Here is a 15,490-nt window from a genome sequence, read left to right on the forward strand (position 1 = left end):
AGTGTCCAGGTGTGAAATCAAACATGGATGGTTTTTTGTTGTTGTTGGGTAATATTTCAAGTATTTCGTAGTCTTTCCCCCTCACTTAAAATGACTGTTTGTAAGATTTATTGACTCGTATCTGGCAGAGTAGCATCCCCCCCAACACCCCCTGCTGGCCACACCTTGACTTATCAATTGTGGCTATCAGAAGTTAGCAAGTGTTGCTGGTGCCAGTAAGACCAAAAAGAGAGGCACTGCTGAGAAGGAGAAGAAGGGAAATACACATTTCTTTTTTTTCTTTTTTTCTTTTTCTTTTTTTTTACCGGGGCGGAGGTTTAAATTTCGGAGGTTCCCTGTTCCAGGCCCCTAATTGCTGTGCTACTCCAGGCTGCTGCCTTGCACAATGGCACTTCATCACTGTGGATTTAGGCAACGTGGATCTGTGTTTGCTCGACTCCTCTTGACCTGTCAGAAAGATCGAGAGCGTCTGTCCAGTTCAAAGATGAGACTAAGATGTTTCGGATTTGCCCCACCAGACACACTTGACCACGGCTTAAGCCGACTTGACACTGACTTTGACCCTGACCCTTTGCTTGATCCCCAGCAGCTGTCGGCGCTCCGTCACAGTCAAACGGAAGTTATGACGGTGAAGCTTTGGCTCAGTGGACTTCTGAAGTCTGAAGCTTCGGGACCTTCTGCATCTCAGAGCCGTGATGAGCGTAAAAAGTCGATCCGACGATTTCAAAATTCAAAGGGGGCAAAGATCAAAATGTGCTCTAGAACAGTGGTCCCCAACCACCGGGCCGTGGACCGGTGCCGGTCCGTGAGTCATTTGGTACCGGGCCGGACAGAAAGAATAATTAACTTCTGTTAAATTAATCCCATTTCATTCATTCTCTCTGTTACGTCCATCTAACGCTCAACTCTTGACGCATGTCAAAGCGCTTGTCTCGGTCATCGGATATGTTCCCGCGAGATTAAACCCACAAGCTAGCAAGCTAGCGAGCAACATGAGTGTTGATCGCCATCGCAATTATATAATTTTTGCCATAAAAGTCCAGCAAGCTTTGGCTAAAAAAGAAAAATAAAGTTGTTTCAGTGATGATCACATCCCTGAACGGTCCACAGGAAGGCGACCTTTCAGGTCACCTGACCTGGCAGCAGGCTCCACCACACTTACCTCCTCCTTCCTCGCCAGCGAGCTGCTGAAGCCCGTCGCACTGCCGTCAATATTGGCTCGTCCACTGTGAGTGAGCAAATCTCCCCCCGACACGGCCAGCCAGCCGAGTAATAGCTGGGATTAGGATGGCGAAGGTGCACAGCCGTGAATATACAAACGGCGCGGGATGCGCGTCGCGCATAGAAAAACGTTGGGACATGAGAGGACTCGTCAATGGCGAATCCGTCAAGGCATTTTTTTTTTTTACCTCTGGTTCTGGTTGCAAATTAATAGAAGAGGCAGAAAAGCAGGCAAATATTGTTTCCTGTCAAAGTCTCTCTGAATTGTTACACTGTGTGCTGCAAGGTCGGGGCTGCTCGCTGAGCCGCCGTTGCCATGGCTGCACACAGAGAGGGATTTTTTTTTATTTTTTGACCAAACACCCAGTCCCCTGACTGCCTGTAGGGCCCGCACAGAGAGTTTGATTCAACCTTGCTTCTGTCGTCCGGTTGGTAGGAAGTCTTTTGGAAGGGCCACAGGTGGACTTTTAGCTGTTGTTAGAATCCGAATTTAATTTTTTTTTTTTAAAGAAAAATCTGCCAAGAAAAAAGCCACAAAAAAAACACATCTGGATTTTGAGAGAGTGTCCACAATATTTTTTTCTCCCACCTCTTTCACTTGATTGGTCCAGACAATACTATTGAAACCTTCTTCCCAGATGGTATCTTTTCAAGATGGAACCTTGAGAGTGATTCACTGATGTGACCAGAACGAGGCCAAGAGTTCCTTCTTGTTTCGTTCTTGGATTTGACATTTCAGACGTATTAAAACGACGCGTCCATCAACCCGCCTGCGTTAAAAACAGTTCTCTGAAGGGAGAAAGAAAAACCGGTTGTTGAGGTCATTTTTACCACCACTGCTGCCGACTTTGTCTCCCCTTCCTGTCGCCCTCAGGGGCCCCGACCCCGCTGACATCCAATCTGGGGCTTTAATTACGCTGTAAATCAGAACATCCGTGGCCGCTAAATAATCGGACTTCTTCTCGTTTTCCACCTCATCTGGTTCGCTTTTTTCGACCGCCAGACCGCAACACAAACATGGACGACCTGCCGCGACATGGCCAGATGTCACAGTGGTGAGGGCGGGAAAAAGAAGAAAGGTATGCACACCATCCAGATCACCTTGAGATTCTTCCTCAGTGTCAGTTTGTGTGGCAAAGTGAACGGGAAGAAGACCTTCTAATTGGTCATCCTCGGGCATGACATGTCGAGCTCCCATGAAGCCTCACTTTTGGCAGCCGAGTTGTCTGATGAAGACGAGGTTAAATGGGAACCGGCAAATAGAGAGTGGAGGCTTTAATTGGCACTTACAGCTTTCTCCGCCTGGCCGTTCTATCTTTTTCTTCCCACCGCTCAGTGTCTCCGGTGACCTTTAGGTCCAGGACGACCCCCCCCCTTCTCCCGGCATACCCCCACCCCCGTTCCCAATCTGCGAGTCTTGTACAGGGCTGCAGGGGGCGGTCATCAACTTTTTTCTCAGTCTGAAACCCCTCTCCGCATTGCTCCACCTCCTCCTGGAAACCCCGCCTCCTCCTCCACAAGGATGCTGAAGATGTTCAGGGTTGCAGCCAAAAAAACCCACTCTAAAAACAGGAAGTGATGCAGCCTCCATATCTTATCCTGACTCACCCAGACCTGTCATTCACCTGCTATGTCCCACCTCATCGCCCCCTCGATGTTGCCGCCTTGGAGGAGCCGACAGGTTTTGCTGGGAAATTAGAGTAATTTTTTGTTTTTACCGAAAGCAATTTGGCAAAAATGCAGCGTATTTCATTCCAATGTTCCTTATTTAAATTCGATGTTTTGCGTCACATTACATTACGGCTAAATGGAGGCAAAAGTAAAAAGCACTTCAGGTCGGTGGGATGCGGGGGGTGGGGCTAATGGTCGGCGAGTCGAGTGGCGGCGGCTCTGCAACGACATTCAAAGCCTAATCAACGTGGTTGTTGTTGGTCCGAATGAGATGACGTCTCGTTTTCTGAAGAGGAAGATGATAGAACAGCTCTGTTTGTTTCATGAAGCACTTTCTAGTACTTCAGATCTTTTAACAATTCATTTGTTGCCACTATACAATTAAGTACAATGAAATTTAAATTAATATAAAGAGACTAATTTTTAAGTCATTTATTTCGCCATTAGTTAATGAAAAACTCCCTTAAATATCCATAAAATGGGATATACACAGTTTGTGCAACAGATTTTTGCAGAGATTATTTTTTTATTTTGAAACATCAAATTTACAGATTTTGTTTCTCCTGCTGCTGTGTTAATTTGCACTAAATTTGCACTAGCCTGGAAGAGGTGCAGCATCAGTGCCCTTTGTGACATCACTCTAATTTTTGGGATGTGAAAAAGGGAGAAATTGAGGAAATGAAGAGAGTTTTGTCTTTTTTTTTCTTCTCATGGCTGTGAGAAGCGGGATCATTCTTGCCTCAGCCCTTTGTGACATCACACAGAAGGAGTTGACTCTGAGACCAGCAGAATCCAGGAAGAGAATTCGCCACTGGAAGCGAACCTCATAGGGGTAAGCGTGAAGTTTTCACCCCGGCCAATGTCAGCAAGCTGTATTAGCATTCCTGCTCAGCTACCGCTGGGAATGGGAATGGGCCCGGCCGAGTGAGCAGCAAGAGAGACAGAGAGAGAGAGAGAGACACAGAGAGAGAGAGAGGCTGAGAGAGAGAGAGAGAGAGAGCGAGAGAGACCCTCCCATTCGTCTTGTCCCCGTTTAAATACACTGGTTAACCACTGCCAACAGGGAGGCCATTCAGCAGAAAGGCCAAGGGCATCTGTCATGGGGTTGGCCCCGCCCACCTGCCCTCCCACTCCGCCCCCCCTTCCCTCCGCCCCTCTGTGTGTTTATCTCCGCCCCTCGCCGTTAACCCCCCCCCATCCCCCACCCCTCCACCGCAGATGAAGAGGAGTGAATATGCTCGGAAGTGATATGATTAGCGGCCTGCTAGCCACCGTGATGGATGGCAGCCTGCTTGATTATTAATACAGTAAAAAAAAATAGTGCCAGGTAAGAGCAATGTCAGCATCCACAATATAACGCTGTGTGCCCGCGGATAATGGCCCACGCTTATTTTTATCTGTGATGATGTGCGGCGGACCGGAGGAGGAGGAGGAGGAGGAGGAGGAGGAGGAGGAGATGATGAGGCTTTCTCTCCTCCTGATTCTTCATGATGGGAGCATCCATCCATCCATCCATCCATCCATCCATCCATCCTACCATCTATCCTTCCATCTATCCATCCGTCCATCCTTCCATCCATCCATTGTTCCTTCTATCCGTCCATCCATTGTTGATTCTCCTGCACTTACAGGGGTCACAGGGGTCACATGGGGGCGGAGCCAACATCCTTAAAATGTGTTCCGCCCTGCTTTGAACTTGAAGAACAATTTCTTTCCACAGTTTCAGCGCCACATACACTGTTTAATTCAACAGGATCCTGTCAACATTTAGATTTATTCACCTCCTGCCGCCGTTTTTTTCCAGGCGTTTTTTCCGTATGAAGTGGTTTGGACTCGGCCGGCTCGCAAAACCCGCCACGGCCGCCTTCGACGCCTCGTTTTCAAGGAGACTTGAACTGTGTGAAACCAGGGAGCCGCATTAACAATGCATTAAAACAACAGGATTGACTGAGCTGAATATGAATATTTTACACTTCGGTCAGGCGTGAGCGGATTGGCTGCCTTCCTCCTCCTCCTCCTCTTCCTCCTCTCCTCTTCTCCTCCTCCACCACCTCTAGTTCCTCCTTTTCCTCTACCACCACCTCCTCTTCCTCTTACTCCTATTGTTGACTGGCATGAGTGGCTGCGGCCTAGAGGAGGCGAGGCTGAGGTCAGAGGGGAAGGAAGTAGGGATAGAACAGGATAAGGAAAAAAAGGGGGAGGCTGTAAAAGGGAGGAGAAGTGAATTGTGTGAGATGGATGAATATCAGTGCGGAGCTCTGGACTCTGGAAATGGGCCCGGCATAAATACCGTGAAGCCAGAGCCCGACGGCCAGCAGCCCTGTAATAAGATTACTGACCTGTGTGTGTGTGTGTGTGTGTGTGTGTGTGTGTGTGTGTGTGTGTGTGTGTGTGTGTGAGTGAGAGAGAGAGAGGGGGAGGAGGGGTGATCCACACACACCCTGACTCTAAGGCCCTGTTTGCACTTGGTCACTTGTAACTGTTTTGGGGGATCATATCACAAGTACGCATCTTGAATCTGTTTGCACATGGCATTAACATGCGTCTCGAGCGTGCCACTTGTGATCGCATTAGTGCATTTTTAACCACTGGGGGCAGTAAAGCGCAAAACTACAGCTAGTTTCACCTGAAAACGACTAAGAATCAACTTCCTGTTTGCGGACTATATCAAGTCACTGGTTTTAATTCTACTGCAGCTCGTATGGATCGGAACGAGGAGTAACGACTGGTGGGACAGGGTGGTGACAACTTTATTTTCGGATCAACAGTGGCTGGCAAATTTTCGGATGCAACGTCGCACATTTAATCTCATATGTGGGAAACTGCGACCGCTGCTCCGCTGACAAAATACGCTAATGCGGAGTGAAATTTATTAGCATGCTAATAAACGAGTCTAACAAAAATGATTTGTTTTGGCTTCTTGTTTGTAACTTTATAATGACGACACAGGGAGGTGGGGCGCCGACCAAGTACGTACACGGGAGAGGTGAGTGGAGTAGGCGGTCGTTAAAGTGGACTGAGCTCGCATTCTGTTCACACGTCCGTGACAAATGCGATTTTATGCGAAGCGTCCAAACCACCTCCCCTCTTGGGTATTCGGATGACAAAACGGATTTGGAGTGTTTGCACTTGGTTACTTCGAGTTTTTTGCCGATCGGAATACGAAAAAACGCATGAAATGACCAAGTGCAAACAGGGCCTGAACTTCCCCATGCATCTCAAAGCGCAAATGTTATGACTTTTCTTTTTTTTATTTTCAAAAATACATTCAAAGATGTTGTGAATAATTTTATGTACTTATGTTTCACCATCCCCATCCTGCATACTGAACTCCTCAGAAATCCGAAAAGTCAAAAGTCCGCCCTTCTTTTGCGCGCTTCACTTTTTGAGTGTGCAGTTCTGGAAATCACCCCGCTGTGTTGTCACAAAGGGTGCCTCTCATAGGACTCCTCAATCACACAGACCACCTTGTTTTCACCTCCCTCCTCCCCCCACCTCAGTGAAACCAGGCAGGAGGCTGCAAACAGCGGGCTAAATGTGAGATGTGTCGCACGAGCAGCAGGATGTCAAGACTCAAGGCCGTCGGCTGCCGGCTGTCACTTGCACCTGCATCATCATCATCATCCAATATTCATCCAGCTGAGGTAGACAACAACAAAAACAACAACAACGACGTCGAGCGGCGTGTGGCCGCCGCCGCCGCTGCTCCTCTCACTCTGGCCTTTTAGACCTTTTTCCAAATCTAATATACCCATCCAGAAATAGCTCACCTATCCAGCCGGCACCGGGCCGGAGTGATGCTGTAGCTCGGCCAATGGCGCGCCTCTGAGTCCCGACCGGCGCCCCGCCCCACCTCCTCCTTCCCCTCCCCCGCCACCTCCTTGAGGGAGGGAGGGAGGGGGTCGATTGACAAGCCTGGTGACGCCCCTCCGTTTAGCCAGGCCCCGCCCACTTTCCTCCATCCCTATCAGTGGCCGCCTTGGCAGCGCGCGCGCGCTCGCGTTCTCACACACGCTCGCAGTCGCGTGGAGCAGCCGTCGAGTCGCCAGTTACGCACCGGCTCCGATGATGCGCGCAGCTCCGCCACGTTTCCTGCACCGAGACACGCAGCGCATTGCGAGGACTTAACATGACGACGGCAGCGCGTGCGGAGGTCTGAGAGAGAGAGAGAGAGAGAGAGAGAGAGAGAGAGAGAGAGAGAGAAGGCGCGTGGATCTTTCCTTGCTTTCTTCTTCTTTTTTTATTTTTTATTTTCTATTATTTATCATTCTTGCCACCTCCTCCTACTCCTCTTCCCTCCTCCCTCCATCTCCGAGCTCCTCAAGCATGGACGTGCTGGCGAACCACGGCATCTTCCAGGAACTCCAACTCGTGCACGACACCGGCTACTTCTCCGCCATGCCTTCGCTGGAGGAAAACTGGCAGCAGGTACACATTTGACATGTATTTTTAAAAAACGAGAAAAGACAAGAAAAGAAACGAAAAACGAATAATAATGAAAAATAACACCGGTAAAAGAATGAAAAAAACCCGTTCAACTTTCTCGGCGCATGCACGTCAAACGGAGGCGCGCGACGCAAGGTGCGCGAGATGCGAGGCGTCAACTTTTTCTTTTTTTTGTAATGGACGTGCCGCTCTTAGGCTGGCAAGATTATGTGTATATATATATATATATATATATATATATATATATATATATATATATATATATATATATATATATATATATATATACATATATATATACATATATATATATATATATATATATATATATATATATATATATATATATATATATATATATATATATATATATATATATATATATATATGTGTGTGTGTGTGTGTGTGTGTGTGTATATATATAAACCGCTCCTCTGTTTTAATCACCGCTTTGATGATGATGATGATGATGATGATGATGATGATCAGCGTGAGGGACGTGCTCGGCTCGCGGGATGATGAAGCCACCGGGTCTGGTGGTGGTGAATAATGCATCCGGCCATCCCTCGGATAGAGCCCCCCTCACCCTCATCTCTTATCCATAATAGATTTCCTAACATGTCTGGCTTTGTAGCGTCTTTAAATGCGCGAGAGAGCTGTCGTCCGCATGGTTCCCCACCCTCCTCCCCCTCCCCTCTCCTTCTACTCGCACTTCCTCCTCGTGCCCACGATGCAAGTTTACGCTGCCACATGGCGAGATGGCACCATCTCGCCTCGCTGCGCCTAGCAGGGTTCGAGCTTCCAGCTGCGGCCAGACTGCAACAACCCCCCCCCTCCTCCCCCCAACCCCCTCACCGCGTCGATCCTTTAAAAAAACACGATTTTTCTCTGCAGGCAGGGGCATTTTTAAGGTAGATGAGTGCAGGGGCAGCCCACCTTCTGCCCCTCACACCAGGCACAGTGATGAATATTTGATTTGTAGTAAAATACTTTACTCTAGTGCTGCTAATTAGCTGTTTTTAATTGATTTTCTTGGCCATGTTGGCGGTAGTTGGGGCCTTCTCTCCAGTCGGCGGGGGGCTGTGCCCCAGGCTGTTGCCTGCTTTCTCATCTATACCCGGCTGTACACACAAGGCAGCTGCTTATGAAAACCACATGTGTTTAATCCGTCTATAGTTACGTATGCCATGCTTTATAGCGCGCATCACATTTCCTGCTAACAGCACTGCACCCCCCACACCATTCACCCCACCCGCACCCACCCATCAGGCGGTATCACATGGAAATATGATGCTGATGTTGCTCTTGCAATAGGAGATTCAGCCCCCACCACCACTTCTTCTTCTTCTTCTGGGCTCCATGTGCAAGAGAAGAGATAGAATGGAGGGATGGAAGTGAGAGAGGGAGAGAGGGAGGGAAAGCCGGTGCGTGACCATGGATCCATTCGTCGCGGCCAGGCAGCCCTAATTGGCATCCCACTGTTAGCCACCGACGCATCTTTTCATAACAAGTCTCCAACTCCCTGCCTCCGCTGTCAGCCGGAGTCTAAATTGTGAGAAGGGAGAGAGAGAGAGAGAGAGAGAGAGAGAGAGAGAGAAAAAAAAAGAAAAAGAAGAGGAGGAGGAGGAGGAGGAGGAGGATGACAACAGCAGCGGTGGTGGTGGTGGTGGGAGTTTGAGGGGCTTAAATGCAGCTTCTCTCTTTCTGCCTCTCTCTCACCCACAGCCTGCATATTAAAATCAATACCTGATGCAAATGGAAGGGAGCGAGAGAGACAGATAGAGAGAGGTGGATGTGTAGGCAAAAAGAGGAAGAAGAAGAAGAATCTCTTATCTGGTGGTCGCTGCTGTAAATGTCAGTTTTTCTTTGACTGGCTGCGGCTCAGGCAGCGTCCATTTTGGAATCAAAAGATAAAGCCGTCCATTCGTCCGTCTGTCTCGTTCGTTGGGGGAATTGTGGGGATTGGGGGTGAAGGGGGGCCTTTGTCCGGCGGTGTTCCTGGGTCTGATGTTTTTCCCAGCACAAACCTGACTTTGGTTGCGGGATCAACCGATTTCAAGCTTTTTGAATGGGGAAAAAAAGAGCAGAGGAAATGTCGCAGGTTTTTTGTTAGCTGACAGCATCTGACGAGCGCCCGGCGGCAATTTTTTTTTTTGGGGGGGGTTGTTCAGGCATTTTATTTTAGGATTTATGTGAATTGACTCAAAAGTGCAACAAGGAATAAAGGTGTTGGGAGCTCCGCCTCCTTGTTTTCCTGAGGGTCTGCATTTTTTTTAGAATGTGACACGGCTCTGAGGGCAGGATCCGGGGGGCAGGTGCCCAGTTTCAGACGTGATGTTTTGCTGCTCCAGTTTGGTGTCTGGCTGTGTTGCTGCTGCTGCTCATTCCACTGTGGAAGCTTCCAAACCGGCTGGTGTCGTCCCACCTCCAAAAAAACTCCTCCTCTGTGAGCTGTTAAGCAACAAATCGTGGCATCGAGTCTGGACATGCCGCCGCACACATGTCGTTTTCCCGTCGTCTTGGCTCGGCTCCTCGTCCTTGGTGATGTTCCAAGTTTTATCAGGCAGCTTTTTCGTTTGTTTTGGCGGCAAAACGATGAAACTTCTGCATCAGATTACATTTTTTTTTTTCCTTTTTTTATCCAGCGAGTTGACCTCCTGATGCGCAGCACTTGACCCTGATGGACGTAACGGGACACCGAAAAACGTCTGTCTGTCATTGACCTCAGGATGGCCTGCACAGCCTCCATCACATATACGATCCCCGAGGGACTCACACACACACACACACACACACACACACACACCCGCGTGCGCCGACCCGATGCCTACTCAAGCGAAACGTCTGTACGCTGCTGCTGCCGCTACTGCACTCTGCACGGCGGGCTGCTCTATATGTGGACGTGGACAGATTGCGGCGGGCGGCGTTTTTCTAAATATGGAACGATGCGGCTCGACCTCCATACGGGCTCGTGTGGCGCAGCGCACATCCAAGCGTCTCTGTCTCTCTCTCACACACACACACACACGCACAGACACACACACGCGATAGCCTGGCAGGAGCGGCAGCGGCTCCCCGGACCTCCGAGAGGTGGCAGGAAGTTGCAGAGCAGACACTTTTCTGCACCGCTGCTGGGTTTTGTGTTTCACAGTCTGCTGGGCTAATGGGGAGGTGGGGAGGTGAATTGGGTGGGAGTGGTCTTACTTGGGTGGTGGTGGGTGAGGTGTGCCTTTTGAGGAACACACTTCTGGAATTTACTTTTTTGTTTGTTTTTTTTGCTCATTTTGAGGTTGAAAAGTCACAACGGTGGGAGCTTAAGTGCGAGTGCAGAAACCCCAGTCGCACCCTGGTCAGCCATCAGCAGAATGTGTCGTATCTGCACTGACGGTCGAGGAGTAGTGCTTTTGCATACGTTGGCACACACATGTGCTCCCAGCGTGTTATGTAATCCTCGGCGGGCCGCAGCTGCTCCCCAGCACCATGCCTCTCTCCCTCCCTCCATCCTCCCGCACCCGCCTCCACCTCTCTACCTTGTCTTACCCCTCCTTCCCTCCTCTCCTTCTTTTTTTTGAATTAGCGCAGTATGGATTTTTCCTTTCCTTTTTTTTCCAATCTCCGCAGGCTGTTGTGTAAGATACATAGCTCGCACAGCCACGCAACTCCTCACCACGGTCCACGACTGCCCACGGAATCTGCCTGATGTTTCAGGGGCGGTGGCGGCACCGTTAAAATGAGTCTGAGGGGGAACAAAATTTGAAAATGAAATAAATAAATAAATAAATCAGCCACCTCATTAAAACGCAGCAGTGTTAGTATCTTCTCCCTGACCTTTTTTTCCGCCAGCGTTTGATGCAGTTTCATGCAAATTGAAATTAAATCAACCTTCTGACGGACACAGTTCAGCAGGCGGAGGGAGGGTGGAGGGTGGGGTGGGGATGTGGAGGGACGAACTGGGACTTAATCTCGTTTGTCTCAGAAGAGTTAGTGTCTCCGCTCGGCGCCCGTGGCGTTATTAAAATGTCACATCAGCCCACTGCAGACGTGGAGCTCCTCGCTCTGGATGTTCGACCTCCCCCCTCCCCCCAACCCCTCAAAAAATACAAAACAAGAAAAGTGTGGCCGCTTCCTCTTCAGCCTGGCTCGATTTTTTTTGCGTCCAGAACAACAAATTTGCACGCATTCACTCGTGACGCTCAGATGACCAACAATGTGAAATTGATTTCATCGCTGCTATTTGTTTTTTCGCGCTGCCCCCCCCCCTCTCCCCCGCCCTCCCACCATCAGGCGAGCCAAATCCATTGGCATCCGCATGAGAGGCGGCCTTTGTGTACGGCCACGAGGTCATGTACGATACATTTTTTCAGAATTTGCCTTTAAAGGATGAGTCCGTCCTTTTTTTTTTTTTTTACCCCCCCATCCTCTGTTTGAACCCGCCTACCCCTCCCTCTCCCCCACACCCCTATTTCGCTGACATCCGTTCTGTCACGCCGCCACTTACTGAACCCTGCCACCTCCGCCTCGTCACTCATCCCAGGTTGCGAGGGCGATTCCCCATTGATTGGTGCCCGCCCGTCGCCGCTTCATGGGCTTTGATGAAGAGGCTGGATGTGCTGATGAAAGAGACGACAGGCGGAGGAGGCGCTCGTTTGTCTGACTGGCCTGTCAGGGGTGGTGGGAGCCGGCTAGTGCGGCAGACAAGCACATCTTTATGTACAGCGGTGGCGGTGGCTTCCCGAGGTTTGATTAACAGGAAGAAGAGACGGTCATTTTTTTCTTTTCCTTTTTTTTACACTCCCCTCATTCTCTTTCCCCACTCGGCGTTGGCTTTCACTTAATTTTGAGGCCAAATCAGGAAGCAGAGTTCCTCCTTCTGCCTCCTCATCTCACGACTCTGCGCCTTTCGCTGTTTGTCTTCAAAGAGCAGAGCTTGCGAAATCCCAAAGAACATTTTTTTTTTCTTCCCATCCCAGTCTTGTGTTGCTTAATCACACTGGAGGATGAATGTGATGTCATGTGACCCCGGGTGAATCACAACACCCCCCATGAGCAATCAGGCGCTAAACCAATTTTGCAGGACAAAAAAAAATTAAAAAAATTAAACAAATGATTAGATGAAAGGAATACACACGTGCAGATTTAATCAGCCGCGGCAATTAATTTACGCACCGCCGCAATTAGGGGCGTGTGGAATCTGGTTAGCAGGGTTCGAGGTGGCGCCGAGGTGAAGAGTAATTAGCCAAAAATAATAGCGGCTGACAAAAATGTATGCATATGTAAAATTAACAACCACTGCGATAGGAGGATCCACCTCAGTCTGCTTCCACTAGGGGGCTGATAGATCCCACCCCTTTTTTTTAATGACGTCATATGACTCAAAAGCCAAATCGGTGAAAAAACAGATGCTAAGAAGCTCTCCCAAAGCTAAAAGCGCAATTCCACCTACTTGCTTGCACTTTTGAAAAAAAAAATGGTCCTATTAGCGCCGCGGTTCCTTCTAGAACTTTCAGCTTACCAAAGCAAACAGGAGAATCCAGGAAGCGTCAGACCACCAGAGGAAAAAAAAAAAGCTGATAAGTGGCCATTAGTGAGTGCACGTGGCTCGGGGAAAGTGCTTTTGCATTATTCAGCTCCGTTATTATGGATGCAAATGTTTGCCGTGGCACCACGTCGAGATGAAAGGATGAAGGAGAGGGGAAAACATGCCATCCAGTCATTTCCTCCATATGAATCGACGCGTGTTGGGTCACTCAGGGGGTCCTGCCTAAATCTCCCTAATTCCTGTGGGCCTCTGGGACAGCCGCACACGGGCTCCATGTCCACGGCACTTCTGACCGTGGGCATGCTGAGCGTCGTGTCCCGTCTCGCTATCTCTACCTGTTGCTAGGCAGCCTTGGCGAGCGCGGATAGGGGTCGGCTTTGGCTGCGTTTGTTTGTTTAGCTGTCAGTGCAAAGAAGCTAATCCACCCCCCCCAAAAAAACAAACAAAAAAAACAAAAAAAAAACTCCACCACCCACCACCACCCTTCCCTCCCTCCCAGGGAGGCCCTGAGCCATCCAGAAAGAGGAGACCCAGCCGTGTGGGCCGTCTTCCTCCCAAAGGCCAACTCTGGCTTGGGGTACAAGAGGGAGGGGGGAATGTGGGGGAGGAAGGAGAGAGACAAGGGCAATTTGCCCCGAGTAAACAAGCTCCCGGCTCGCCGCTGTCATCCGACGCCGCTCATCAATCACGGGGCCCCCGAGCCGCAGAGGGTGACAGCCGGCAAGGACGTGGCGCAGCTCTGGAACTGGTCCTGGATACTTATTTTCGGGGGTGTGAGTCAATTGGACCAGATTGTCCGACGAAATTTGAGTCATATAAAGACGTCATATCGACAACTTGCACCCGAAATTTTCTCCATGTGATTAAAAGTCCATGGTCATCATATCATATCATATTGCATTGCATGGTATTATTTTGTCTCATATCGTACAGCGTGTCATTTCGTATCCTATTTTATCATATCGTATCGTATCCGATTGTATAACATTGTATTGTATGGTATTGTATCATATTATATAGCAGAGGTGGGCAAACTATGGCCTGCGTGCCACATTCGGCCCATCGGTCTGTTTAATCCGGCCTGCCGAAGATTGACAGAATTGCCCAGATCATATTATGATTATGACTGCATTTATTTGAACTTGTCCTGGCATCCAACCAGGTGGCTCATTCGCCTTATTTCCAAGCACCACGGTCAGCGGAGCCGATCGCTGCCACTCTCGTGACCACTAATGTCACGTCTCAGCAGTGTCTCTCCGCTCCACAGTGTTGTCAATCCTCACCCCTAATTTACACCAAAGGCATCTGCGGCACATCCGCGCTGCGTGCGCACAGCCGCGTGGGAACCGCTCCGTACCCTCTCACACCAAACAAGTTTTTTTTTTTTTAGCAGTGGCGTCTTACACGGTGGCTCTATCAGTTTACACGACAACCCAGGTATCTGAATCTGACACTATGATGAACAAAATGCAGGTATACTTTAAATACCTGCATTTTGTATGATACCACCAGTTTGGATTATTATTATTATTTGTTTTTTACACGGAGCGGTTTTTAATAAAACAAGAATAAGAGCTGACGAATCAGCTTGTAGCAGCGAGACGTGTTTGAATGTCATAATCGAGCAGTCGTTTATGATGAAGACTGTAATGCTTTTTTTGTTTACGTTCGATATTTATACATTGGGAGTGACACGGTGGCGCAGTGGTTAGCGCTGCCGCGTCACAGCAAGAAGGTCGTGGGTTCGATTCTGGGGTCCGGACCTGGGACCTTTCTGTGTGGAGTTTGCATGTTCTCCCTGTGCCTGCGTGGGTTCTCTCCGGGTTCTCCGGCTTCCTCCCACACTCCAAAAACATGCACGTGAGGTCAATTGAACATTCTAAATTGTCCGTAGGTGTGCATGTGAGTGTGAGTGGTTGTTTGTGTCTATGTGGCCCTGCGATGAACTGGCGACTTGTCCAGGGTGTCACCCTGCCTTCGCCCTAAGACAGCTGGGATAGGCTCCAGCAGACCCCCGTGACCCTGAATAGGAATAAGCGGGTATAGAAGATGGATGGATGGATGTATGCATTGGGCCCGTCTGTCACTTTTTAAAAGCCAATGTGGCCCATGAGCCAAAAAGTTTGCCCACCCCTGTCATATAGCATTTTATTGTATTGTTTTGTATCGTGCAGTATCATATTGTGTTGTATTGTATTGTATCATATAAAATCACATTGCATCTCATTGTATTGTATCATGTCATATCATCCATCAGTCCATCCAATCCAATCACAACTTTTTCCTTGACTCCACCTCCTGCCCTCTCAAACGTTCCTCCCTTTCGTCTAAACACTCTTCACTCATCCTCCCTTTTAGCATTTGCATGCAGCAGCTCAACTAGGCAGAAAAATTGCGGTGTGCGCCTTTTAAAAAACAAAAACTGATGGAATAAATCCAAAGATTTCAGGGTGACTCTGAGTCTGTAAATTGTGCAACTCCAGCCAACGACAGTATATTAGTGTTTTTATTTTATTTTATTTATTTATTTGTTTTTACACACACCCGGGTCTCTTATATGACGCTGCGGTCAGATGCGCTTCAATCTTGATCTCAGAGCAAACACGCACTCCA

General features: G+C 48.9%; 1 protein-coding gene across 1 annotated transcript in view; it reads left to right on the top strand.

Moving 5' to 3' along the window:
* Positions 1-6,929: 6,929 nt before the first annotated feature.
* Positions 6,930-15,490, top strand: part of LOC142903161 (Krueppel-like factor 7) — a 33,185-nt gene continuing 24,624 nt past the window's right edge. The window contains exon 1 of the mRNA XM_076048654.1: positions 6,930-7,320. Coding sequence (XP_075904769.1) covers positions 7,219-7,320 — 102 coding nt within the window. The 5' untranslated portion in view covers positions 6,930-7,218. The remainder of the gene's footprint in view (positions 7,321-15,490) is intronic.

This window comes from Nelusetta ayraudi, unplaced genomic scaffold, assembly GCF_046127955.1.
Source record: "Nelusetta ayraudi isolate G7.1 ecotype Tasmania unplaced genomic scaffold, CSIRO-AGI_Nayr_v1 ptg000106l, whole genome shotgun sequence".
Taxonomy (NCBI): domain Eukaryota; kingdom Metazoa; phylum Chordata; class Actinopteri; order Tetraodontiformes; family Monacanthidae; genus Nelusetta; species Nelusetta ayraudi.